Below are 25,543 nucleotides of genomic sequence, written 5' to 3' on the forward strand. Positions count from 1 at the left end.
CCGCCACCTCATCAGGAGCATGCCCAGGCATTGTAGGGAGGTCATACAGGCACGTGGAGGCCACACACACTACTGAGCCTCATTTTGACTTGTTTTAAGGACATTACATCAAAGTTGGATCAGCCTGTAGTGTGGTTTTCCACTTTAATTTTGAGTGTGACTCCAAATCCAGACCTCCATGGGTTGATACATTTGATTTCCATTGATCATTTTTGTGTGACTTTGTTGTCAGCACATTCAACTATGTAAAGAAAAAAGTATTTAATAAGAATATTTCATTCATTCAGATCTAGGATGTGTTATTTTAGTGTTCCCTTTATTTTTTTGAGCAGTGTATATAAACAGTACCAGTAAAAAGTTTTAGAACACTTACTCATTCAAGGCGTTGTCTTTATTTGTACTATTTTCTACATTGTAGAATAATAGTGAAGACATCAAAACTAGGAAATAACAGATATGAAATCATGTAGTAACCAAAGTGTTAAACAAATCTAAATATCTTCAAGTAGCCACCCTTTGCCTTGATAACAGCTTTGCACACTCTTGGCATTCTGGCAGTTTGGCAGTTAATTTGTGTAATATCTTTCCTTCTTAATGTGTTTGAGCCAATCAGTTGTTGTGACAAGGTAGAGTTGGTATACAGAAGAAGGCCCTATTTGGTAAAAGTCCAAGTCCATATTATGGCAAGAACAGCTCAAATAAGCAAAGAGAAATGACAGTCCATCATTACTTTAAGACATGAAGGTCAGTCAATCTGGAAAATTTCAAGAACTTTAAAAGGTTCTTCAAGTGCAGTCGCAAAAACCATCAAGCGCTATGATGAACCTGTAAGTTCATTAGAGTTACCAGCCTCCTACATTTCAGCCCAAATAAATGCTTCACAGAGTTCAAGTAACAGACACATCTCAACATCAACTGGTCAGAGGAGACTCCGTGAATCAAGCCTTCGTGGTCGAATTGCTGCAAAGAAACCACTACTAAAGGACACCAATAAGAAGAAGAGACTTGCTTGGGCCAAGAAACACAAGCAATGGACATTAGACCGGTGGAAATCTGTCCTTTGGTCTGATGAGTACAAATTTGAGATTTTTGGTTCCAACCGCCATGTTTCTGTGAGACGCACAGTAGGTGAACGGATGATCTCCGCATGTGTGGTTCCCACCTTGATGCATGGAGGTGTGGGGGTGCCTTTGCTGGTGACACTGTTGGTGACTTATTTACAATTCAAGGCACACAGCATTCTGCAGCGATACGCCATCCCATCTGGTTTGCGCTTAGTGTGACTATAATTTGTTTTTCAACAGGCCAATGACCCAAAACACACCTCCCATGCTGTGTAAGGGCTATTTGAACAAGGACAGTGATGGAGTACTGCATCAAATGTGTTATGTGTTATTTCCAAGTTTTTATGTCTTCACTATTATTCTATAATTTAACAATGTAAAAACAAAGAAAAAACCTTGAATGAGTAGGTGTGTCCAAACTTTTGACTGGTACTGGAACTTTAAGAGTGATGTCAAAATGGCCACCGGTAATGGTACCCTGTCCTCCATTGAAACCCTGCTGCCAAACAGCCCTAAGCCGTCTGTGATTTATGTACAGGCATTAATGGAAAGGTGGGAGTACAGTAGGTGAGGCGTAGCCTCCCTCCTTTTCTCTCTCTCCGTCCGTCTATGAAAGAACCCACATACCTGTGGCTGTGAGGCAGTCACTCCTCTATTCAGAGACAGAACCATGGATGAAGGAGATAGATTTACCCAGCAGTCTCACTTCACTCTAGGCCCCATGTTAGGTGCCCAACTGCCCAGCACCTGGCGACAGTTGTGGAGAGCTGGCCGACTGTGTGTCTGTGTCCGTCCGTGTGTGTGTGTAGGGGCCCCAATACACACACCGCTGTATTAACAATGAGTGAATGAGAGTGGAGAGTAAGGATTGGATTACAAAGACTTGCCTCTCAGGAAAAATACACAATCTGTGTGAGCAGGATCACTTTTCCTTTTGTGGAGGCTTTTCAAGGTTATGATTAGAGTTGTGTAACAGACGGTTGGGTTCCTGCCCTAGTCTCCATGTGGTGTAATGGCATGTTAGTTCTGTTTTACACACATCTTAATTGAATGGTGTTGTGTAGTAGGGGTCCGTTTTATTTGTGCAGTGTGTTACTGCAGTTTTGTGTGTGTGTGTTGTACTGTGCTGCCCTGATCCTGGCCTCTAGACTGGTGGTACATGCTGTCTACCATGCTCTGCTGTAACATAAATGTGTGTGTATTTGTGTCTCTCTGATCAGGGTGTGGGTGCAGTGGTGTGTCTGGGGCCAGGGGCGCAACTTTGGTTTTAGAAGTGGGGGGGGACATAACCGGGCGGGGGGGTCCTCCACCATAATTTTTTGGGGGGCATCTAAAGCCCATTTCTTGCATTTCTACACCATCCAATATGACCCATGGCCCTTCTAGACATCTTTATTTAGAACAGCAAAAAAGAAGCAAAACTGCACACATTCATCAAGCTAGGTACGAGATCATTATTAAATATGTTTAGTGATTGATGACTGAACTAGATCAAATGTAATTCAAAAATCTATATTGTGTTGCACCTTTAACCAATAGCTGAACAAATGAAAAATTATTCTTTAAAAAAAAAGTAAGAATACTTTTGATTGTCTTTAAGACATCCTCTGTCAAATTTCAGTCAAACCGCTTAGCCAGCTCAAGTTGCCTCAACTCTCTCCCAACACTATTTCCTTCCCACCTTCTTTTTTTTTTATTCCCAAGGGAAAGGTTTGGAAACAAAAGTACAGGCCTAATAGTACTGTAAAGCTCATTTTACTTGCACACAATATAGCTGGGTCGCTCGTCCTGCCCCTAGGGGTCCACCACCCTGCAGCGCCCCAACCTAACACACCCCACTCAGCTTTAGGATCTTAGTGAAACGTTCATGATTGGTTTTGGGTGTGTTAGGCCAAGGCCAGAGTGACAACCCACAGGACGGCAGACCCCCAGTCCCAGGACTGAGCAGCCCAGCAGCTAGGGATTGCCTAAATAGGTATCGCCCCTGACGTGGGCAGGTTTTCAATACAAAAGCTGAAGAACTTATGCACATGCAGGTACTTTCCGCAGGTGCTGGAGTTGTAGGCAAACTCATGGAAATAATGGTTTCAATACAGACTCCTTTTTGTCGTACTGTATTCCATATAAGGCATCCAGACCTTATGAAAGTTGACTAGCATAACCTTAATATTGTAATAAATCAAATCCTAGTGACATACCTTGACATTTCTGCCATCCATTGTGACATTTGTTGGAGGATAACCAACCTTCCAATTAATTGCGATGCATTTTTTAGCCGATATAAATGCTTGGTTACACAGTTTCTTCTGATGGAAGTCTCCACTATCAACATTTCCAAGCAAACAAAAACAGGGAGAAAGGAAAATTCATAATTCAGCCAGCCTTTACAAAGACCTTGACATGTGCCAATACAGTGCATTCGGAATGTATTCAGACCCTTTGACTTTTTCCACATTTTGTTACATTACAGCCTTAATCTAAAATTAAGATGAAATGGTTTTGTTTCCTCATCAATCTACACACAATACCCCATAATGACAAAGCAAAAACAGTTTTGACATTATTGCAAATAATAAGAAACTGAAATATGACATTTACATAAGTATTCAGACCCTTTACTCAGTACTTTGTTGAAGCACCTTTTGACAGCGATTACAGCCTCAAGTCTTCTTGGGTATGACGCTACAAGCTTGGCACACCTGTATTTGGGGAGTTTCTCCCATTCTTCTCTGCAGATCCTCTCAAGCTCTGTCAGGTTGGATGGGGAGCGTCGCTGTACAACTATTTTCAGGTCTCTCCAGAGATGTTCAATCGGGTTCAAGTCTGGGCTCTGGCTGCGCCTTTGTCCCGAAGCCATTCCTGCGTTGTCTTGGCTGTGTGCTTAGGGTCCTTGTCCTGTTGGAAGGTGAACCTTCACCCCAGTCTGAGGTCCTGCTGCTGAAAAATATCCTCACAGCATGATGCTGCCACCACCATGCTTCACCATAGGGATGGTGACGGGTTTCCTTCAGACATAACACTTGGCATTCAGGCCAAAGAGTTCAATCTTGGTTTCATAAGACCAGAGAATCTTGTTTCTCATGGTCTAAGTCCTTTAGGTGCCTTTTGGCAAACTCCAAGCGGGCTGTCATGTGCCTTTTACTGAGGAGTGGCTTCCATCAGGCCACTCTACCATAAAGGCCTGATTGGTGGAGTGCTGCAGAGATGGTTGTCCTTCTGGAAGGTTCTAACATCTCCACAGAGGAACTCTGGAGCTCTGTCAGAGTGACCATCGGGTTCTTGGTCACCTCCCTGACCAAGGCCCTTCTCCCCTGATTGCTCAGTTTGGTCGGGCGGCCAGCTCTAAGAAGAGTCTTGTTGGTTCCAAACTTCTTCTATTTAAGAATGATGGAGGCCACTGTGTTCTTGAGGACCTTCAATGCTGCAGAACATTTTTAGTACCCTTCCCCAGGCCTGTGCCTCGACTCAATCCTGTCTCGGAGCTCTACGGACAATTAATTTGACCTGATGGCTTGGTTTTTGCTCTGACATGCGCTATCAACAGTGGGACCTTATATAGACAGGTGTGTGCCGTTCCAAATGATGTCCAATCAATTGAATTTATCACAGGTGGTCTCCAGTCAAGTTGTAGAAACATCTCAAGGACGATGAATGGAAACAGGATGCACCTGAGCTCAATTTCTAGTCTCATAGCAAAGGGTCTGAATACTTATTTAAGTAAGGTATTTCTGCTTTTGCAAACATTTCTAAAAACCTGTTTTTGCTTTGTCATTATGGGGTATTGTGTGTAGATTTATGAGGAGAATGTTTTATTTAATCAATTTTAGAATAAGGCTGTAATGTAACAAAAATGTGGAAAAAGTCAAGGGGTCTGAATACTTTCTGAATGCCACCGCCTGTCCCCTTTTTGTCTTTTACATCTCCAGCAGGGGAATGACATTTCTGAGTGCGTGTTATTCAGTTTCACTGGGATAGAGTACGTTCTGTGGGTGGTCTTCAACTGTAGTAATTTATGTCTGAGATTATATGAACGTGGCTGGGAATTCAAACACATCTGTAGCCATTCATCATCAATATCTTATACCAGGTCTTCCTCACATTTGAGTGTTTTCATGTTGTGTCATCGGGAAAATGCAGTCTTTAAACATCCGGCTTGTCCAGTGTTTGCTGCACAGAGAGAAAGTGTTGTATCTGCACAAATTCACCTCAGGTCCGTCACAGACTTGTCCTTCCTGGCTGCCTGACCCTGCTGAGACCCCTGTCAACATCTGTTATGCTTAAATGAAGCACGACAAAGAATAACTTGGTGTACAGTACATTTATACATTTATATTATCCAAGAATAGAATCAATGGTTCAACAATTAAAATTCCCATTATTCCCAGATCCCAGACTGTAGCTTAACGCTTAGGCTGCTCTACTATAGCTACTATAGGTCTACCCTTCAAGTCAAGATGTAACTTTGTATCATTCACTGATATTGTTAATATACTGTAAAATTCACCTGAGCTCCGTAGACTGGTCTTCCGGCTGTCTGACCCTGCTGGGACACCTGTCACCATCTGATCCTGTTAAGACATGGTGAGCATAGTGTTGTGTACTGACTGACTGTGCACCATGACAGTGAAGCCTGTAGAGCTGTTTATTAGCTACTGTGTCCGTGTGAAAAGTAAGGAATTAGCTAGGGAAACTGACATATCAATAATGCTACATTACTACACTGACTCTAATGAAAACTCGCATTGCACAGAAAAAACGTCTGAATATCGGCCTTCAATCATTTGGCCACATTTGGCCACGTTTCATCGTTTGATTCAGGTCTAGTGTGATTGAGGCAAAAAAAAAATGCAAGCTAGATATTAGAGAGAGAGAGAGAGAGCTAGCCAACTTTTGGCCAGCTCTAACGGTACATCAACTGCTGAAAACTAGGCAAGTCCATTTACTTCTGTTGAAACAGGACAAAACAAAGGCTACAAAACATTTCCATACAAACAACAGCCATTAGATAATAATAGCCACCTCATATCACTATCTGACAGATAGCTGGAGGCTAGAGCTGAACTGGCTGTCGTAGCTACTAGCTAGCTAATTAGCTAATTCACCTCAGTCGAGAGGGTATGAAACAGTAACGTTAGCTAGCTAACTGTGACGGAGAAGTCCGTCACTGGCCGCGGGCAGCATTTGGTGAGCGAACGCGAACGCGCCCACACACACACACTCATCTCCCCCTGCTCCGTTTTCAGCTAAGTTAACTTGTGTGTTGACCCACATTGCTAACTTAGGGATCTCACTTCATACATTACACACATTATTCTTACCTCCCCTCAGTAACAGTTTGGAATGGTATAAGGAATATGCAGAAAAGCTTTCATTCTTATTTTAAATGACGTTTATTGTTAGCTCTGTTTGCTTGTTTCGGTTCCTCTGTCTCTGTATCTTCCGGGTATGCTGGAATAAGGACCCGAGCTAACGCAATCGGGCTGGCTTTGTAGTTTAAGTTTATTAAGAAAGAAATTATCCATGCGGGACAGGAAAATCCCTCCATGCGAGGTTGAAAACCAAATGGCCAATAACCTATCCTCCTACTAGGCCTATCATAAAAGCTTTAAGACAAGTTAAAGTTATGAACCGTAGCCTATTTACCAAATATTCTAATAGCCAAAGAAGGTGTTGTCTTAAACGTGCCGCTTTCAAAAAGAACAAGAATACAATTCAGAGTCTATAGGCCTAGAGTAATCTCAATCACAGCTTTATGATAGATTGAACAAAGAAATATGAAAAGAGGCAGATGTGGCAAATTATCCAGTTCTGTAGACGGTAGACTTTGATTCTATCCAGCCAATGATTTAGAACCAAACTCACTATGGCAAGGCACCCTGTTCCTCATCAGTCGACTGTCGCTTTGCTCTGTCATGTGCACAGACAGACACACAAACCTGTTCCATGCTGAAGCACCATCAAAAGAATTTATAAAATATTTTCCTGTACTTAGCCTCTGTCCAGGCTTTCAACAATTATCTTTTGTCATGATTCATCCAGTTGTAGCATGCACGTTTTTTTGTTTTGTTTTGTAATAAAACAAAAACGGGTTGGCCAATAGGGGGAGATACTATCATATATCACAATGTTTTATGAGTACATACTCACGATAACACAAGTTGACATCGCCCAACCCTAGTGGATATGTTGTAAATACTTAGATTACGGGGTCATTTTATATTATCTATGTTTTTCTATTGCCGTCTCTGTCACAGTGCCAAACGCATACACATGTTGGAGGTGGTGAGGAGCACTGACGTGGTTTCTCACTAGGATTGGGGAGTGTTCCCGGAATGAGGGGTGCTAAATCTAGTTTGGCAGGGGGTTACCCTAGGGCTGGATATCATTTGGGTTGTGTGTCTGCGTGTGTGTGTGGCTAGGAAGCTTTTGATCTTTGTTTTCCAAAGAATTTTGTGACTCAGGTCTTGGGACATTGATGGACTCTCAAACTAACACACACACACACACACATGGAAATATTAAGAGTGTGACTTTCTCTCCTCAAGAAACACCCTTCCTCTATTTTCCCAGCTTCTTCTCCCGGTGAAAACACAGGAGCCACCCTTATTGTCCCTGCGTCTGCCTCCACTGATAACATCACCTCATTGCGCTCTAATCTAAAGAACATCCATGTCTATACATCCATGTGTACGTTGGGGCAGAGCAGGGTCAGATACCATGTCAGTTCACCATCAGATATGATAGAACCAGATGACTAAAACTAAGATGCTTTTTCTACAACCGGATGGGAATACAATGAACATAATTGCTGTGTGTGTGTGTGTGTGTCCTTTTTCTCCCTACTCACCACACTCGTCATTGCCTGAGAGTTCAACCCTGATGTGTGGGCGTCCAGAATTCTTCATGGACTACAGATCGTACGTTGGTCTGCTGTCCAAAAGGACACAGTGTGTTGGTGTCCTATTCGAAGTGATTTGTATGTTTTGATATTGATAGCAACAGAGTTGTCCAGGACATGTTTATGACCTAACGTAGCAGGCTAAAGTAGTGGAGGTGTTTATCCATGGCCATGTAATGACAGCCCTCTGCCTCTGATATGGAAGTGAATCAGTGATGTGAAGATGTTTGATCTGTAACCCTCCCCCTTCACCCCAGTAGACCTCAGGAGTTACCTTCAACCTCTACTTCATATCCACCGACTCCTTATTTCAACATAGGAGTGGTGTGTGGAGGGAGACGGAAGAGTGCTTGAGTTAAGTACAGTTGGGTGTACTTACAATGTTGTACAGTAGATGGTCCATTGACTTGGAAAGTGTGTTATATTTTCAATGGCCAATTAAACCCTTTACCAAAGAGCACCATATATATCCAATAGACCCCCCCCCCCCCCCAAATTACTCTGCTGATTAGGTTGAAATCAAAACCTCTTCACCTCACCACCCCTTAACACTTTCACCTGCTCGGACAGAGGTGGGACACTAGGCTACATAATGTCATTAGAGGGACACGACTGTACTGGGCTCCCAAGTGGCGCAGCGGTCTATCGCACTGCATCTCAGTGCTAGAGGTGTCACAGCCTGGGATCGAACCTGGGTCTGTAGTATCACAACCGGCCATGATCGGGAGTCCCAAAGGGCGTCACACAATTGGCCCAGCATCGTCCGGGTTAGGGGAGGGTTTGGCCGGGGTGTAAAATAGGAATTTGTTCTTAACTGACTTGCCAAGTGAAATAAAAAATAAATAAAATACTGGGTTGGAGGGAAAGGAAAGATGGGGACAGGGGGCTACTTGATCTGGGTTACCAACATGATTATGGCTGTTTTAAGAGCACATTTTTTTAGACAAACTCGATACCAAACATAAAGGACAAGAGTCATTTTCTAATTAAGTCCTGACCTGACCAGAAAACACAATATTAATTATGTAAGTTAATTATGGTGATTATGACTGTGGTTATGAATGTTATTAAAGTACACATGGTTAGCAGGTAGTTAGTTACAGTTGAAGTCGGAAGTTTACATACACCTTAGCCAAAAACATTTAAACTCAGTTTTTCACAATTCTTTACATTTAATCCTAGTAAAAAGTCCCTGTCTTAGGTCAGTTAGGATCACCACTTTATTTTAAGAATGTGAAATGTCAGAATAATAGTAGAGAGATTTATTTTGTCACATTCCCAGTGGGTCAGAAGTTTACATACACTCAATTAGTATTTGGTAGCATTGCCTTTAAATTGTTTAATAGTCACATTGCCAGTGGGTCAGAAGTTTACATACACTCAATTAGTATTTGGTAGCATTGCCTTTAAATTGTTTAACTTGGGTCAAACGTTTCGGGTAGCCTTCCACAAGATTCCCACAATAAGTTGGGTGAATTTTGACCCATTCCTCCTGACAGAGCTGGTGTACCTGAGTCAGGTTTGTAGGCCTCCATACTTGCACACGCTTTTTCAGTTCTGCCCAAAAAATTTCTATAGGATTGAGGTCAGGGTTTTGTGATGGCCACTCCAATACCTTGACTTTGTTGTCCTTAAGCCATTTTGCCACAACTTTGGAAGTATGCTTGGGGTCATTGTCCATTTGGAAGACCCATTTGAGACCAAGCTTTAACTTCCTGACTGATGTCTTGAGATGTTGCTTCAATATATCCACAACATTTTCCTGCCTCATGATGCCATCTATTTTGTGAAGTGCACCAGTCACTCCTGCAGCAAAGCACCCCCACAACATAATGCTGCCACCCCCGTGTTTCACGGTTGGGATGGTGTTCTTTGGCTTGCAAGCCTCCCCCTTTTTCCTCCTAACATAACAATGGTCATTGTGGCCAAACAGTTCTATTTTTGTTTCATCAGACCGGAGGACATTTCTCCAAAAATTACGATCTTTGTCCCCATGTGCAGTTGCAAACCATAGTCTGGCTTTTTTATGGCAGTTTTGGAGCAGTGGCTTCTTCCTTGCTGAGTGGCCTTTCAGGTTATGTCGATATAGGACTCGTTTTACTGTGGATATAGATAATTTTGTACCTGTTTCCTCCAGCATCTTCACAAGGTCCTTTGCTGTTGTTCTGGGATTGATTTGCACTTTTCTCACCAATGTACGTTCATCTCTAGGAGACAGAACGCGTCTCCTTCCTGAGCGGTATGACGGCTGTGTGGTCCCATGGTGTTTATACTTGCATACTATTATTTGTACAGATGAACGTGGTACCTTCATGCATTTGTAATTTTCTCCCAAGGATGAACCAGACGTGTGGAGGTCTATCATTTTTTATTCTGAGGTCTTGGCTGATTTCTTTTGATTTTCCCATGATGTCAAGCAAAGAGGCACCGAGTTTGAAGGTAGGCCTTGAAATACATCCACAGGTACACCTCCAATTGACTCAGATAATGTCAATTAGCCTATCAGAAGCTCCTAAAGCCATGACATCATTTTTTGGAATTTTCCAAGCTGTGTAAAGGCACAGTCAACTTAGTGTATGTAAACTTCTGACCCATCACATAGCTAGCAACAATGACAATAAGCTGCCATGTGGGGAATCGTATGTGGCTCGTTTCAGCTAGTTTTATCTTGTTCTTGATACCATGTGTTATTTTGAGGTGTTTGGACTGATTTCATGCCAATGCTAAAATAGCAAAAAAATGTGCTAGCTAGCTAACCAACAACTAACAATGTATTTGCAAGACAAGTGCTCATTGAGCAAATGTATTTTTTTTTCTTCAATAAACCTATGGAGACTAAATAAAGTTGACATGTTATCAACAATCTAAACCAACCCCGTCTGTTTTGCCCCATAGTTGCGCACCCGGCAGTTTTGTTGCTAAACAACCAACCCGTCTATGGGATTTGCTGACCTGCCTGTGCTTATCTAGGCCATTCTCAATGAACCATCAACCATCATTTGTCAATGAACCATCACTGAATCCACACTGCCTCAGCCCATGTCTATATTAACTTCAATATTATGTAATATGTGTGTGTGTTTCTCTGTCCATTCATTTACAGTAAATCAAAGGGCAGGAGGATCGGAGGATATCCTGATGTAGCAAAGGATCGTTCACTTATAAACCAGGTTAGTCCTGTTTTTAACTGGGGATCATTCAATCGTTAAACCTGGGTTGGTGGTATATGAATGTAACTAAACCTGCAACTAAAAGTCTCCTATCCGTCAGAGCCGAGGCCCAGATTAGTTTACTAACAACGACTGAAGAAAAAGCATATAGAGAAAGTGATCCTCTGTAGAAAATCACCTACGTTTAGAACAAGAGCTAAAATCACTCCTCGGTGTTAGTTCCTCTAGTCTAGCCTGGAGACGGACACCTAGAGTCCCACCAGGTTCCAAGTTTTGGCATAAAAACGTTGGCAGAGGCTGAAGGAGAGGTTAATGTAGCTGTACCTGGTCTAAGTGCAGTCCTTAAGGCTCCCTCTGGAGAATGACCTAGGTGGCCATTGACAGCTGCCATTATTGAAGGTTGACTTCACTTTAACCTTCCTGAACCAGCTTTTATATGTTTATGATTACAGATTTGTTGTGATAGTTGTTATTGAGTACTACAGTACAGGCTATTGGGATCAGAAGCTATAGCCTTGATCTCACACTCTGGTTCTTGCGGAGACATAGCAGGAAGTTGGGGCTGTAAAGTGTGTGTTCATTTGACACCCCTCTCTCACACGCACACACACACACACACACACACACACACACACACACACACACACACACACACACACACACACACACACACACACACACACACACACACACACACACCTCAACACTTCCTGGTCTCTGCTCCTCTGCACGGTGTGTGTGTGTGTGTGTAACTGCCAGTGAATGTGTGTGGGCATATGGGTACAGGTATACAAAGATTTGAACCATTTGAGTCCCAGCACTCAAAACAGATTGGTTTCTCTGAGCTGTGGAGAGTGAAGGGTTAAGCAGAGCAGGGCCTTGTTAAAAAGGCAGGTGGAGGGCAGGGGCTGGTGTGGTCCCCAGGTTAGGGGCCCAGGTGAGGTAAAACTGGGAATAGAGGTACTGTGGCCCCATATCCCTCTGATGTGGGTAACTGAGCAGAGGTGGCTGAACACACAGCATGATGACACCAGGGAGAGATGGGGGAGAGGGAGGGAGGTCCACCAATCTCTCTTATTTCACCACTATCATTACAGCTCGCCTCCCCCAAAATCCCCCTCTGTCATTGGGACACCCAACACCCCCCAGCTGCAGAAGCTAAGTCCTGGATTTGCCGAACACCGAAAGCTCCCTCCTCTCTCTTTCCTTACTTAAAAAGTGTGTTAATTAGTTCCAGCCCAAGACTCCCACCACATATTGATTTCGGGAATTAAGCGTCCTCCTTTCCCGTCGGAATCTGTCTCCGTGTCATAGCGAAACGTCCTTCGTATGTATGGCACAGAGCTTGCTGGCTGCGAAATGATACAGATGAGACAAATTCACCCCAAAATACCATGGACGTGACAGAAGGGCAGGACTTGGAACGGGCTTCACTTGGCTTCTGCAGTTATTTATTGGAGGATGTCATTGATCTCTCTGAAATGAGTCTACTTCTATTTCCAGTGCAGCTATAGCTCATACAATCGCCTACAGTACCTTTCCTCATGTCATGTTATGGTAGAGTGAATACGTTTTACAGAACTGGTTATTATGAGATCCATAATCGTAGGAGTCCATTTACTTTGTAGAGTGCATACTCCTGGATTACTCTCCACTCGCTGTCCTGTCCTTTACTATCCACCCTGTTCCAACAGGCTTACAATGTGCCAGCTGTAATAGTAGTAGTAGAACAGTCACCCCCTCGCCAGCCCCATTCACCAATGGGAAGATGTTGGCACCGCCCTGTCATCTCTCTGATTTAACATTTTCGGATAAACACTGTTACTCACATAAACAACACACTAACACTGGCACTCTTACACACACTTACACACACACACACACACACACACACACACACACACACACACACACACACACACACACACACACACACACACACACACACACACACACACACACAGTAATAGCAGGGGAAAGACAATCCACTGAGAGGAGTGGATGTTGTGTACTGTAAGCCGAGGAGAGACGAGGGGAAATTGCGTTAGTGAAGTGTGAAACCTCCCGAAAGTCCATAGATTAAAGAGCGGCTAGAGTTCCCTATTATGTCTTAATGTTTGGGGCTGGTTGTGTTTTGAAGCAGGCTGGCCCGGGTCCAGCGGTAAAGCCTGTCGCCCTCTCTTCCCCTCTGGGATGAATGGCTGGGGTGACATCAGAGCCGGGCCAACCCAGAGATGGGCGGCACAGCCCTTTGGTTCGAGAAAGGAACATGCCACTCTGGCTCGACCCACTTAATCTCTGATAATACTGTACAGTCAACAACTTCTTAGGTTCCCGAGTGGGTTTCCCTGAATCTCAAGAACTTGGTTTTACACCCCCTCTTAGAAGGGAAAACCAATCCTCCTGAATGGCCAGGATTTCCAGCACGGCAGTAGGAGTGGGTTGGGATGCCGTCTGGGCGGTAGTGTTTTAACTGGTATGTCTGAATGACTTTTGAAGTCCCTTGTGTTATCTCCGGGTATCAACTGTACAGGGCATGGTCAAGGGATAACAACACAAAAATATACACACACGCACACACAGTTTCAGAGCGCTTTCAAGTCGATACATGGACAACTGGAGTCGTTCAGTCTTGGGCCTGTTGCTGGATGAGTGTTAATACTGTCATGTCTGTCTCTCGCCACTTCAGGTGTCTTTCCTCTCACTCATACACTCTTTCCCAGCTCAACCCTGTGTGCGTGTGTGTGTGTGCGTGTGCGTGTGCGTGTGCGTGTGTGTGTGTGTGTGTGTGTGTGTGTGTGTGTGTGTGTGTGTGTCTCCTTTCTTACCAGGTCAGTTGCCTGATGTGGCTGTCTCTTGCTCCTGCTCTCCTTCGCCGTCTCCCGGCAGCCACTCTGTCAGGGTGAGGATGCCCATTGGCACCTGCCCCCACAACTGGAACAGCTGGCACAGCAACCCTACAGCCATGTCCAGGGCCACAGGTGGGCACACAGAGACACACACCACGTCTAGGGACACAGGGGACAGAGCCAACAACGGGATGTTGGCTCACATACCTATTTCTACATTCTGAGGATCTAGAGAGAAAAGCGGGGTAGGAGTTAAAACCAATTCCATTTAGTCAACTCAGGAAGTGAACTGAAATTGTAAGTGAATTTAGATGGGATTGACCCCGATCCTGGAGAGACGGCAAGTATGGTTGGGAGAGCAGGGGAGTCTTTAGGGGAAACAGGCACCAGAAAGAGAAACACTGTTATAGTACAGTAGCACTGATGAAGATATAATGAGGATGTTATTTTTATTCATAGCACTCTGTTACCACAAGACCCATAGAACACCAAATAAGGAGTGGGAGAGACAGAAAAAGCCGTTCTCAATCTGTTGTCCGACACAGGCTCAATGTGAAGCTTATACAAAACCCATTCTGGGAAAGAAAGCTATAACTCGTGTACACACACACACACACCTTCTGAAGAGTCGGGATTCGACTGGATAAGATGGGATGGAATGGCGAGATATCTATGCCCTTTGGCAGAGTATTCTCTTGTTCATCATCCCTCTACTACCAATATCTGAATTGATAGAAAAGCATCAAATGAACTTAATTCAATCTGATTCCTATTCATGACCCTCTCCCACCTTCCATTCTAACACATTCGTTATCGTATTCCATTCACTCTCATCACTGCTCAGGATGAGGAGGTGTTCCTGTTTGAGAGTGGAGATCTGAACCTGTGGGCCTTACTGTCCAGTGGATGCGGCTGCTACACAGATACCTGGGTGTCCTCTTCAAAGCCCCAGGGCTGAAGGCTCTGAACCAGAACCAGGCAGAGCTCCTCAGTCTGTCAGCCCAGGAAGATGCCCTGTCCCTGGCGACCCAGCAGGCTCTGGAGGTCCTCCCAGTCCTCCCACACTGGCTACGGGTTTTAGACTCCAAGAAACGTTCTGAATTTAACACTTATGCAAGCAGTATACACATTTTTCATGACTAAAATGGTTTGTTTTATCAGCGACGGGTGTATAGGTTTTCGAAGGGAATGTACTGCTGAAAGTGTATACGTTTTGAGTTTTGTCTGTGTTTTTCAAAGTAAAGATGCCTGATTCAAGTCTCGCAATTCTTGAAAACAACCACAGGGCGGTATGTGTATGGATTAAAAAATATATATAATATGTATTAGCACGTTTTCCAGTGGACTCTTTTCATCCCTTTGCATAGGTTTTTATGCCCCCTTGGTTTCCTAGGTTACGTAATTAGGAGGGCAACACAATGGTCCACTGTCCTGTGTCAGCGACTGCCCAGACAGCTGGGCAGTCTTGCGCTGTAGTATGGCAATGTTCCCTGTTACTGTAAAAATGATGTCATGTTCTGGAACGCTTGAACATCCCCCAATAAAAACAGCACTGTGTGATGAGTGTGTTTTTTTTTTTGCGGATGAGAACATGTTCAAGGGATTTCTCAAAGTTTGAGGCTTGCCCATCTGTCTTTGACGTCAGACCGTCTTTTATCATAAACGCTCAAGCTCATTTAGGCAGAGTACAGCCCCAGCTCTAATTTAACGGTTTGTAGTAGTAGATTCCAACCCGTTGTGTCATTTGTTTTCGGGCTGTTGCTATTTGGCTTTCTTTATATCCAGCTCTCAGCAGCTAAACCACTCACTCAGTGCGACTATTGAATGATGCAGAATCGTATAACTTTTTTTTTTTAACCACTTCCAGATTTGGAAAGATAACTGGTGTCACAAAAACCTACAATTTCTGGTGATATGTTTTCTACAGAATTGTAAAATACTTATAGCAACAAAAATATCTCCCTTGTGGGACCCTAATATAGCCCTGCTCCTCACTGCTAATTATGCCATCTTTACATCTGTGAACTTTGTTTGGCTCCATTTTCATAGCTTTCGGATGGTTGTGAGCGTTTGTTACATCACACCGTCAAATAGGCTGTTTTAAACGTATACAAATACGTTAAGTATTTCAAATGTATTTTTTGAACCTCAGCAGGTGGCGCTCAAGTCAGTCATTTTGGGCTTTGCTCTTAGGGGGGCAGTGTTGCACTGCTTTTTACATATTCACATTCCTTTAGTCAACTCTCAGTGCAGTATTCTGAGATTGTGTGCTGCTGAGCCACAGTGTAATAGATGGTTGAACGCTCTTTATATAACAAGTGGCTGATTGGAAATCATTCCGTGCCGACTCATTATTTCACTTTTGTTTTCTATCCATGTGACCTTTCAATTTCAATTAGCCATACTATATGTAAATGCACCGTGATGCACATACATTTGATTGCTGGGAGGCCAATCAACTATTCTTATGTCATGGTAAAAAAAAAGTTAAATTACTGTCTCGCTCCAACCCCACTTGTAACTAACCGGGTTCAGTTTACCAACCAGCTAACGTTCATTATTAGAATCCGGTACCGTAAATTAGGGTTGGAGTGAAAACCTATAGGACTGTAGCTCTCCAGGAACAGGTATGGAGAGCCCTGAACTAGGACAGAATTTCGTGGTGTGTGGTTTATGCAATCACTAACAAACCTAAACAGCAAAAATATTTCACTCTGGTTTCTGATACCATTTTCCCGACACTTGCGTTCCTACTCACGCACCTGCGAGAGAGAGAGAGAGAGAAGCGAAACGCAGTGGTCTCCAGTTTGTATAGTTGCTTTAACGTGTACAAAGATTAATGACTTTTCGAGCAACTCCTACTGTACCCTATTGCTTGATTCAACAACCTTGCCCCTCATTCAAAAAGGGACCAACTTTCACAAATTGCGTGATAGAATTTTGGAGGAAACACTAGATTTCGAGGTGGAGTATAATAATTAGACGCCAACCAGTGACTGGAAGACGTTCGAATACGGGGGCGTGATCTACAAAACATTGTTACAACTTCAGAAAGCTCCACCCTCGAGCCACTGCGAAGCATTTATATTCATGTGCAGAGGAGAGGTAGTTAGTGAAGCACTCTATTTCAGCGCTTCTCGAGGGAAGAATCTACAACCCAATACAAGGAACTTACTTTCCACAACTTGTTAATTTCATCTCCACCACTGGAATTGCAAATTTCGATTTTTCAGAACTTCCAAGCGTTCTAAAAACCAGTCGTGGCACAATCTACAACAGTTGCCTCGTGCATTGAAGGATCCTGGTTGGTCCTCTATGAGAGATCTACTGCGACAAACATCCGAAAAAGAGATGTCTGCAACCATGTTGTCCGCTTTGTACGACATCGACATGCTTTACAAGGTAAAGTATATTTCCCCATTGTAGATGGGAAGTCTTGTTCTTTACCAGGTCTGATCGCTTGAGCATGCCTTTTTATTTTCAGTAGGCTACAACTAGCGGCGTAGAGTAAGCAATCACTTGTTGCTAGCGTGAGCCCGCCATAGTTTTTCCATTGTTAGTAAGTTTACGTTTGCACTCAGAACTTATCAGAATTGAATATGCATTTGGCCAAAACCGTGTTAGTTTAAATGCATTGCTTATGTTTGTCTTCTCTCTCAACAGCAAGATATGAACATGAACGCTATGAATCACATCAATAGCATGCTGGATAACAAAGCGGTGGGGGCTCCACTGACACCTACACAGAGTTCCAACAGTTTTTCTTTCACGCCGGGATTTTTCCGTAGAAACTCGACCAGCAACATGGAAGCAATGATCAACAGCAACAAGTACTCCGTCAACTCCTACACTAATTTGAAGGAGAACGCGAGCAGCAGCAGCACTGCCATTATGAACAAGGAGAACAAGTTCCGTGACAGGGCATACAGCGAGAACAGTGACCGCAGCCAGCAGCTGCAGATCCTACAGCAGAAGCCGGGCTCTCAGATCAACTCCACGCGCTACAAGACCGAACTCTGCAGGCCCTTCGAGGAGAACGGGGCATGCAAATATGGAGAGAAGTGCCAGTTTGCTCACGGCTACCACGAGCTGAGAAATTTGTCTCGTCACCCCAAGTACAAAACCGAGCCCTGTCGCACTTTCCACACTATTGGCTTCTGCCCCTACGGTCCCCGCTGTCATTTTATCCACAACGCTGATGAGCGCAGACCTGTTCCAATCAACGCCAACATGCAGGGGGAACCCAAGTCGGCTCGGGAGCTCTGTGGCTATGGTCAAAGGGAGGTTGTTCCGCAGCAAGGTGGGCACAACCGGGACAGACCAAAGCTTCACCACAGCCAGAGTTTTTCTGGCTTTTCCAGCCACCATGGACTTGAGTCGCCACTGCTCGAGAGCCCCACGTCGCGCACCCCACCACCCCCCTCTTCTTGCTCTCCCAACTATTATGAGGACATGCTGTCTCCCAACTCCATGTCTTGTGTGAACAGTGCATTCAATTTTCCTGGGCAGGACCTGAAAGCCTTACTTGCTCCCCTTGCCATGCATACTCAGAACGGCTATGCCAACAACCAGTTCAACGCCTACTACGGGAACATTCAAGCTAACGTGTGCCCCCCTTCTCCCCCTTCATACAACATGAGCCACTTGCAGTCCCTGCGCCGCCTCAACGAGTCGCCGGTGTTCGACTCGCCTCCCAGCCCGCCCGACTCCCTCTCAGACCTGGAGAGCTATGCGAGCGGGTCCCTCAGCTCTTCTGGGAGTCTCAGCGGCTCCGAGTCCCCAAGTTTGGATGCTGGGAAACGTCTGCCAATCTTCAGCAGGCTGTCGATTTCAGATGACTAAACATCCTATCATGTTGTTTTCAATGGATGAAAATTATCCTTGATATGGCATTAGTTGTTTTTCCTTTTTGTAATGGTATAGCTGTATAAAAGTAGATATCAACAGAAGGCATTCCATCAGCGACTTACTTATTTGAGCTGCAATTAATGGCAGTATTTTTGGTCTATCAGGCAAGCCACACTTCCCTGGGATAGATGTGTACAGAACTTGACACTGACACTGCAAAGTGGTTTCAGATTTCCTCCATCCCGCCAAGAATATGCCTTGACACAATGTAACATTTGTTTTTCAAAAGTATGTGTTCCTTTATGAACGTTTAAACTTCCATTCCAGGACTTTAATCTGTTTCACAGCACCACAACAGTGGTTTGTTGCTTAGTTGAAAAGCAATCGCGTTCGGTTTGTTTGGGGAAATCACTGATGGTTGAATCATTTTTTTTTTTTTAGCTGTTGAGTGATTTACATAGCAGTGTGTAACTGGCTATGAACTATTTAACTTATTTATTATCTTGTGAAAAGTATAGGCTATACATCATTGGTAATTTGTGTCCATACTGTATTTATCAAGTATGATGAAGCAATAGATCTATATTCTTTTATGTTTAAATTATGATCGCCATTATTAATCTGCATAAAGTGGAGTGTATGTTCTTTTCACAGTAATATATATTTTGTTTTTGGTTTCCATTTTGTAACTTCACTTATTTTTATTGTAAATGAGTAAAAAAAGATCTTAATTTAAGAGGACACGTGATATTTATTTCATTAATTTTGTTTACGTTTATTAAAACAAGTTTGCGTGATTGCTGTTTGCTTGTAAGCGCTGTGGAAGCCTTTTCTTTTTTTTTTAGTCCATGTCTAGATGTTTCTGTATAAACGATGTGGTTGTGCAGACCGTCCAAACCTGAGCTAGCCTTACGTTTTTATTTTAATTTTATTTTTTTATATAGATCAGACTTCAGTGACAAAGAACCCAAGTAAATAAATTAACCAAAAAAGTATTTTTGTTTTCTTCTGTTTGCACGAGGTCACACTGATTCCAGCCACGTGCTAAAGAATGTAGCAATCCCTTGTGCTCCAGTATTATTGTGTAGTGCCTACGGAATTCACCATCTTACATGCCTTAACATTAACCAAATAAAGTATTTTTCCTACATGTATCTTTTACACAAGTTGAATTGAATGTAGTGTTGGAGCTGAATTACTTTTGCAGGTGGTTACCACTTTTATAAGACACCTTGGGACAACTATACCTTTTTTGGGGGGAAATTCCGTGTTTCTCTACACTTATTTAGATTGACTAGTCAAACAATCTCAAGGGGGGAAAAAGCAGTCTTCAGAATTTTCTGGATGGGGGAGTGATTGAACGTTTGTACATAGTAGGTACAGGGGTTGCGCACTGTGCTTTTTGACTACTTTATCAGAAGTAAAGCTTTTTGAATGTAATTAAAAACGGACAAAAAGACAGTTGTAGTAATTTGTTTTGCGGGGGGAGTCGGTTCACTACAAATTGAGTGTAAGACTTAACTTTGTACTGTACATTTTTTGTAGTTCTCCCAATAAAATCATTTTGAAAAATAGTATTGTGCTGCTTGGTTTTATCTTTTACATAAAGAATGATGCAAGTGTGTTGGAATTCCCAGTAAGACCTTCCCCTAGTAGAGTGTCACCCATAGAAATTATAATTCTAAACCTGTTTTCAACAGTGCCCCCTTTCATCACTTCATACTAAGTGACCGATACTGCCTCCTGAAAATGCAGTGGTCAGCTCTGCTCTGCCATGTTCTGAAAGCTAGAATCCTTGGCACCCTGCCTCTGATTTGTTAAAAATCTGATAGATGGGCCTGGAGAAATGTAACCACTTAAATTCATAGATGGCTGTGGATGAAAGGACTGACCACCTATATCAAAATTATAGTTTTGAGTCTATATAGCTATAGTGTTTGTTTACGTTCTTCGCAAGCATTGGAGGTAAACAAATGTATATTTTGGGTTCTGATGGGGTACAAGAGCTGAACTAAACTCTTGAGTCATAAGTTATTCTTCATGAATCAATGGGTATACATAAACCATTTATACATCCAAAAATGTATGTATCAACTAAGGATTACAGCTTTAACACACGTGCTAAATACAAATCACCTCTTTCCCATTAACTCTTCCCCCATCATTTGAGGGGAAAGGCTGGAACCATTAGTGTGAATGCACCCCCATCTCTGGCATACCTGTACAGAGTGGCTGGTCTCCAAGGCCTGCTCTGTGACTGTATAGCTGCACTTACAAAGGCAGCCCAATTCTAATCTTTTGCCAAATTCTTGGCAAGAAAGCTGATCTGATTGGTCAAAAGACCAATTAGTGGGGGGAAAAACATAAGATTTGTAATGCCTGTGTAAACACAGCCTACTTGTCTTGGCTAGAGGCCAATGGGGCTTTGTGTTGACTGTAGAGTAGACCTTCCACACTTTCAGACTCCACAGTACAGCCCAATCCCGCACTAGTGGGAGGTAAGGTTGAGGAACTTACTACGTTTACGTGAATTTGGTTTTATTACCCTTACAGACCTAGGAACAAATCTGAATTGTGAGTAGGTAGGGTGTGGTGTGTGTTAGGAAATAAAGCAGTCTCCATGCATACTACACTAATGGGATGCCAAGAAGTTGAGTCACATATGACATCAACTTCCTGCATCCCCACATGGTATGTTTTATCTGTGAATGGATGAGAGTAGCCATACCCTCTGTTATGATTGGTCTTGAAATACATATGCAGAGGCCTCAGTCTCCTACTCAGAAATGATTTCCTTTAACTACGTATTCATAGCGCATTCATTACACATGTATAAGCATTTTATGAACCTGTTATAACAGGTCCCGACTGTATTATTCAAGGTTAATTAAACGTATCCGTAGCATATCTATAGCACGTTCATGTCATGCTATGCTCATCGTTAGGTATGTTGTTAGATGCATCATTACAATGACAGTTTAATGTCATCATTATGGCTGTTCTCAAAAGTGTGCTTCTGCCATACCAGTGTTATTGAATATGCCAAAAGGCCAAACCAGGTTTTGAAAATGTTGCTGTATAGCCTGACCAGCCCCATTTCCCCAACTGGCTTGGGGCGGCAGGTAGCCTAGTGGTTAGAGCGTTAGAGCGTTCGACTTGTAACTGAAAGGTTGCCAGATCAAATCCCCGAGCTGACAAGGTCAGAATCTGTCATTCTGCCCCTGAACAAGGCAGTTAACCCACTGTTCCGAGGCCATCATTGAAAATAAGAATTTGTTCTTAACTGACTTGCGTAGTTAAATAAAGGTAAAATGATGCATCTATTAAGATACCTAAATATGAGCTATTGCATGACAATAATGCACTATATACTTGATATGGATATATTTGATTAACCAACCTTTAATAATGTGGTTGGGACCTGTTATAACACGTTCATGAAATGCTTATAGATGTGTAATGAATGTGTTATAGATATGTAGTCAAAGGAAATCATTACCGTTTAAAATGTATTGCAGCAATAAGTGTTTCTCCAGGAGCCTCTCAAGGAACTCTCCACTCTTTTCCATGTTCTACTCTGTGAAGTTATCAGAACCCACAAAGTCATTCAAAAAAAGAAAGCCCTGGAAGCCATGTAGTGCGGAAGGTTCACGCCAAGATAAGGGAGGGAGATAAAGGATGAGCAAATATTTACAGTGTCCTCAGGATTTCATAATGAAGTATTTATCAAGATGTGTTTATCAAGAGGAGAGCCAAAGGGCCCACAATGCAGAACGCCTGTGCCAAGTAGGATTCACATACCTGTATTGTTTTTGTTTGTATATAAGTGTGTGTGTGTGTGTGTGTGTGTGTGTGTGTGTGTGTGTGTGTGTGTGTGTGTGTGTGTGTGTGTGTGTGTGTGTGTGTGTGTGTGTGTGTGTGTGTGTGTGTGTGTGTGTGCGTGCGTGCGTGCGTGCGTGCGTGCGTGCGTGCGTGCGTGCGTGCGTGCGCATATGCTTGTGTGTGTGTGTGTATGTGTGGCTTGCCGGTTAATGGTTCTGGAGCTCTTACAATGACAGGAAATATTCAGAGTTCTGATTATGGCAGGAAGAGCCCACTTCCTCACCACCACCCATTTCCACCTTTTCTCTCCCCAGCTGTTTTTGTCCTATTACTTTCCTCTGCTGACCGGTCCAGTAGGATGGCTGCTTCTAGAGGTTACTATTTGAGCAACAGTGCATTGCTTGAGGGCAGCTTGGCTTGCCCTGACATTGTTTTTGTCATGCTCAGTAAGGCGTGAGCAACATCATGACTATTACCATGCAACTCTTAATAAAAAAAAACAGGGAGGGACTACCTGAATTTGTCCAATAAGTCATCCATGTTTTCCTTTCCATTGCAAAATGTTTTGCTACGTGTGCCCTAATGAATACGAGCCCAGGTGTGGGATGTGAGAAAAATAATGGTGCTGGTTGAGTTAGTGTACAACTTGAGGGAACGAGTCACATTTCTCCTGGCGCGCTGGGCTCTCCACGTTCCTTTCCCCTTGCAGTCTGCCTGACGATAAATATTTACAGAGCATCAGCGAGAGGTTAGTGTTTACTGGGGATGGGCGACGCTCAGCTAGAGTGCTGACGACATCCATAGACGCCAAGAGTAAACCAGGGCAGCATGTGTCAGTTTAGATACTTCCCCATGCCCCTCCACAGTTTACTAACACATGGCCCTTTTCAAAAGTAGTGCACTAAATAGGGAATAAGGGTCATTTGGGACAAAGCCCCTGAGTAAAAAAACATGAATCAACAGTTATGGATGGGGGACAGGCACGTGGCTGGACTAATGGTCTCTAGGCCTGGGGTAAGCATGGGTGTTGACCCCATCGCGAGGCGAAGACGATGGGATTGCTGTGTTTGTTTACCTCGGTCTGCCTTGTATACAGGCTGAGGCTCTGACATCACATCGTTGCAGGTGGAACATTCTCATTAAATCTTTCTTTTTTTTCATTCTCTTTAGAATGTAACTAGTGTGCCATTTCAGTCTCCAGTCCCTTTTCCTAAGTACTCCTACATCAGTATTCACTTATATAAAATTACTAGATAGGTGTAGTATTATGTTATTATCTCCTTGTGGTACATCCAACATATTGGTGTAGCCCTTTCCTGCAGTCGCAGGACCAAATCGCCCCCTAGTGGTCTCATGGGTGGAATGTTATTAATATTTATCATAATTAATACACATATATATTTTTTTAAACCTGCCAAACGGTTTTGTTATATTTCAGTCTTCTGCGATGTATGTAAAGTGTAGTATTAGGATGCAAACTCAAACTTCAATACATTTCAACTCTATGTCTGACATGGTACAGATGTCTTCTTCTTTTTAAAGACCATAACCATGTGTGAGGTGTATACTTTTGTTCCAAAGTAGAAACAAATGTTTCGATGTTCTATATGTGCCGCCTTCACACATGTACAATTAACAGCCAAACATAGTGTGTGTGTGTGTGTGTGTGTGTGTGTGTGTGTGTGTGTGTGTGTGTGTGTGTGTGTGTGTGTGTGTGTGTGTGTGTGTGTGTGTGTGTGTGTGTGTGTGTGTGTGTGTGTGTGTGTGTGTGTGGTGTGTGTGTGTGTGTGTGTGTGTGTGTGTGTGTGAAGGGAGGGTCAAGAAGGGAGGGTCAAAGTCTGGCTTGGGTATTTGGGGAAGCTCTGAAATGTGACATGGCCATTCCATTTCAGTGAAGCTTTACTTAGATTGGGTGTGACTCACGCATGATTGACATCTGAGAGCATGGTGATAGGGAGGTGTCAGTGAGCTGAGAGGGTGGTCTATTAAAAAAAAGGCCACTGTTAGTGTAAATACAGGATCCACTTATGTTCATTATGTGGTCTTGTACACATCCTTAGGCCCATAGTATTGAAATAGTGAGCTACACACCTGATTTTATTTTATTATTTAACCTTTATTTAACTAGGCAAGTCAGTTAAGAACAAATTCTTATTTACAATGACTGCCGGGGGCAGAACGACAGATCTTTACCTTGTCAGCTCGGGTATTCAATCTAGCAACCTTTTGGTTACTGGCACTAATGCTCTAACCACTAGGCTACTTACCACCCCCGAATGTTGGCAGTGCATGTCGTTTCACAATTTCAATGAATGAACCCTCACTATGGTTGCTGTGGGTTGAGCACACAGAGTCTCACACACTGTAGAATTATGGAATAGTACCTTAAGTGGGAGCGGTACTTCAAATCAACACATATCACTGCACCTATCCGGTGTATCTGACAATAAAACATCTTATTTATGGTAGTTTATTTTACTTGAAAATATGTCATTGTTTCTTTGAGGTAGTTCTTGGCAGGTTTGAAGTCCATGACTCCTTTCACTTATGATATTACAGAGTAAACAGTTTGGAGCATGGAACAGAAATCCTTGAGGTGTGTGTGTGTGTATGTATGTGTCTGTGTGTGTGTGCGTGTTTGTGTGCATGTGTGTGTGTGTGTGTGTATTTGTGTGTGTGTGTGTCTGTATATATATATATATGTGTGTGTTTGTGCACCACTGAGTAATTACGTATAATCATCCAAAATGTTTATACTACACAAATAGCGTAGCTATGCGGAGTTGCCGTGGTGTACTGTAGGAGAGTGTCGTCGTGAAGAAGTGTGTCCTCTCAGTGATTACCCAGGCGAGGCTGTGTGGAATTGTCATGCAGTTGGAACGTTTTTTTTTC

The 25,543-nt window shown here is 43.2% G+C and overlaps 1 protein-coding gene and 1 long non-coding RNA gene across 3 annotated transcripts in view; both read left to right on the forward strand.

The window, feature by feature from the left end:
- LOC139570733 (uncharacterized) overlaps positions 1 to 15,541 on the forward strand; it is a 32,624-nt gene extending 17,083 nt beyond the window's left edge. Inside the window, exons 3-5 of the long non-coding RNA XR_011674154.1 lie at positions 11,066 to 11,132; positions 13,964 to 14,113; positions 14,826 to 15,541. This is a non-coding gene — a long non-coding RNA (uncharacterized lncRNA). The remainder of the gene's footprint in view (positions 1 to 11,065; positions 11,133 to 13,963; positions 14,114 to 14,825) is intronic.
- A 1,499-nt stretch (positions 15,542 to 17,040) lies between these two features.
- LOC139570732 (mRNA decay activator protein ZFP36L2-A-like) lies at positions 17,041 to 20,403 on the forward strand. Of its 2 annotated transcripts, none has more exons than XM_071392868.1 (2): positions 17,041 to 17,383; positions 17,645 to 20,403. In XM_071392868.1, exons 1-2 carry the CDS (start codon positions 17,297 to 17,299, stop codon positions 18,821 to 18,823), a joined length of 1,266 nt encoding a protein of 421 aa, XP_071248969.1. In that variant the 5' UTR covers positions 17,041 to 17,296; the 3' UTR covers positions 18,824 to 20,403. The 2 variants fall into 2 exon arrangements, with proteins under 2 accessions (XP_071248969.1, XP_071248970.1); XM_071392869.1 differs by having other exon boundaries at positions 17,054 to 17,383; positions 17,649 to 20,403.
- The last annotated feature ends 5,140 nt before the right edge of the window (positions 20,404 to 25,543 follow it).

This window comes from Salvelinus alpinus, chromosome 3, assembly GCF_045679555.1.
Source record: "Salvelinus alpinus chromosome 3, SLU_Salpinus.1, whole genome shotgun sequence".
NCBI lineage: Eukaryota > Metazoa > Chordata > Actinopteri > Salmoniformes > Salmonidae > Salvelinus > Salvelinus alpinus.

Excerpts from the sequence above, each read along its gene's own strand:
- LOC139570732 (XM_071392868.1), top strand. The coding sequence starts at position 17,297 with ATGAGAGATCTACTGCGACAAACATCCGAAAAAGAGATGTCTGCAACC. Across the intron at positions 17,384-17,644 it reads ACATCGACATGCTTTACAAG|CAAGATATGAACATGAACGC; the intron begins GTAAAGTATATT and ends CTCTCTCAACAG.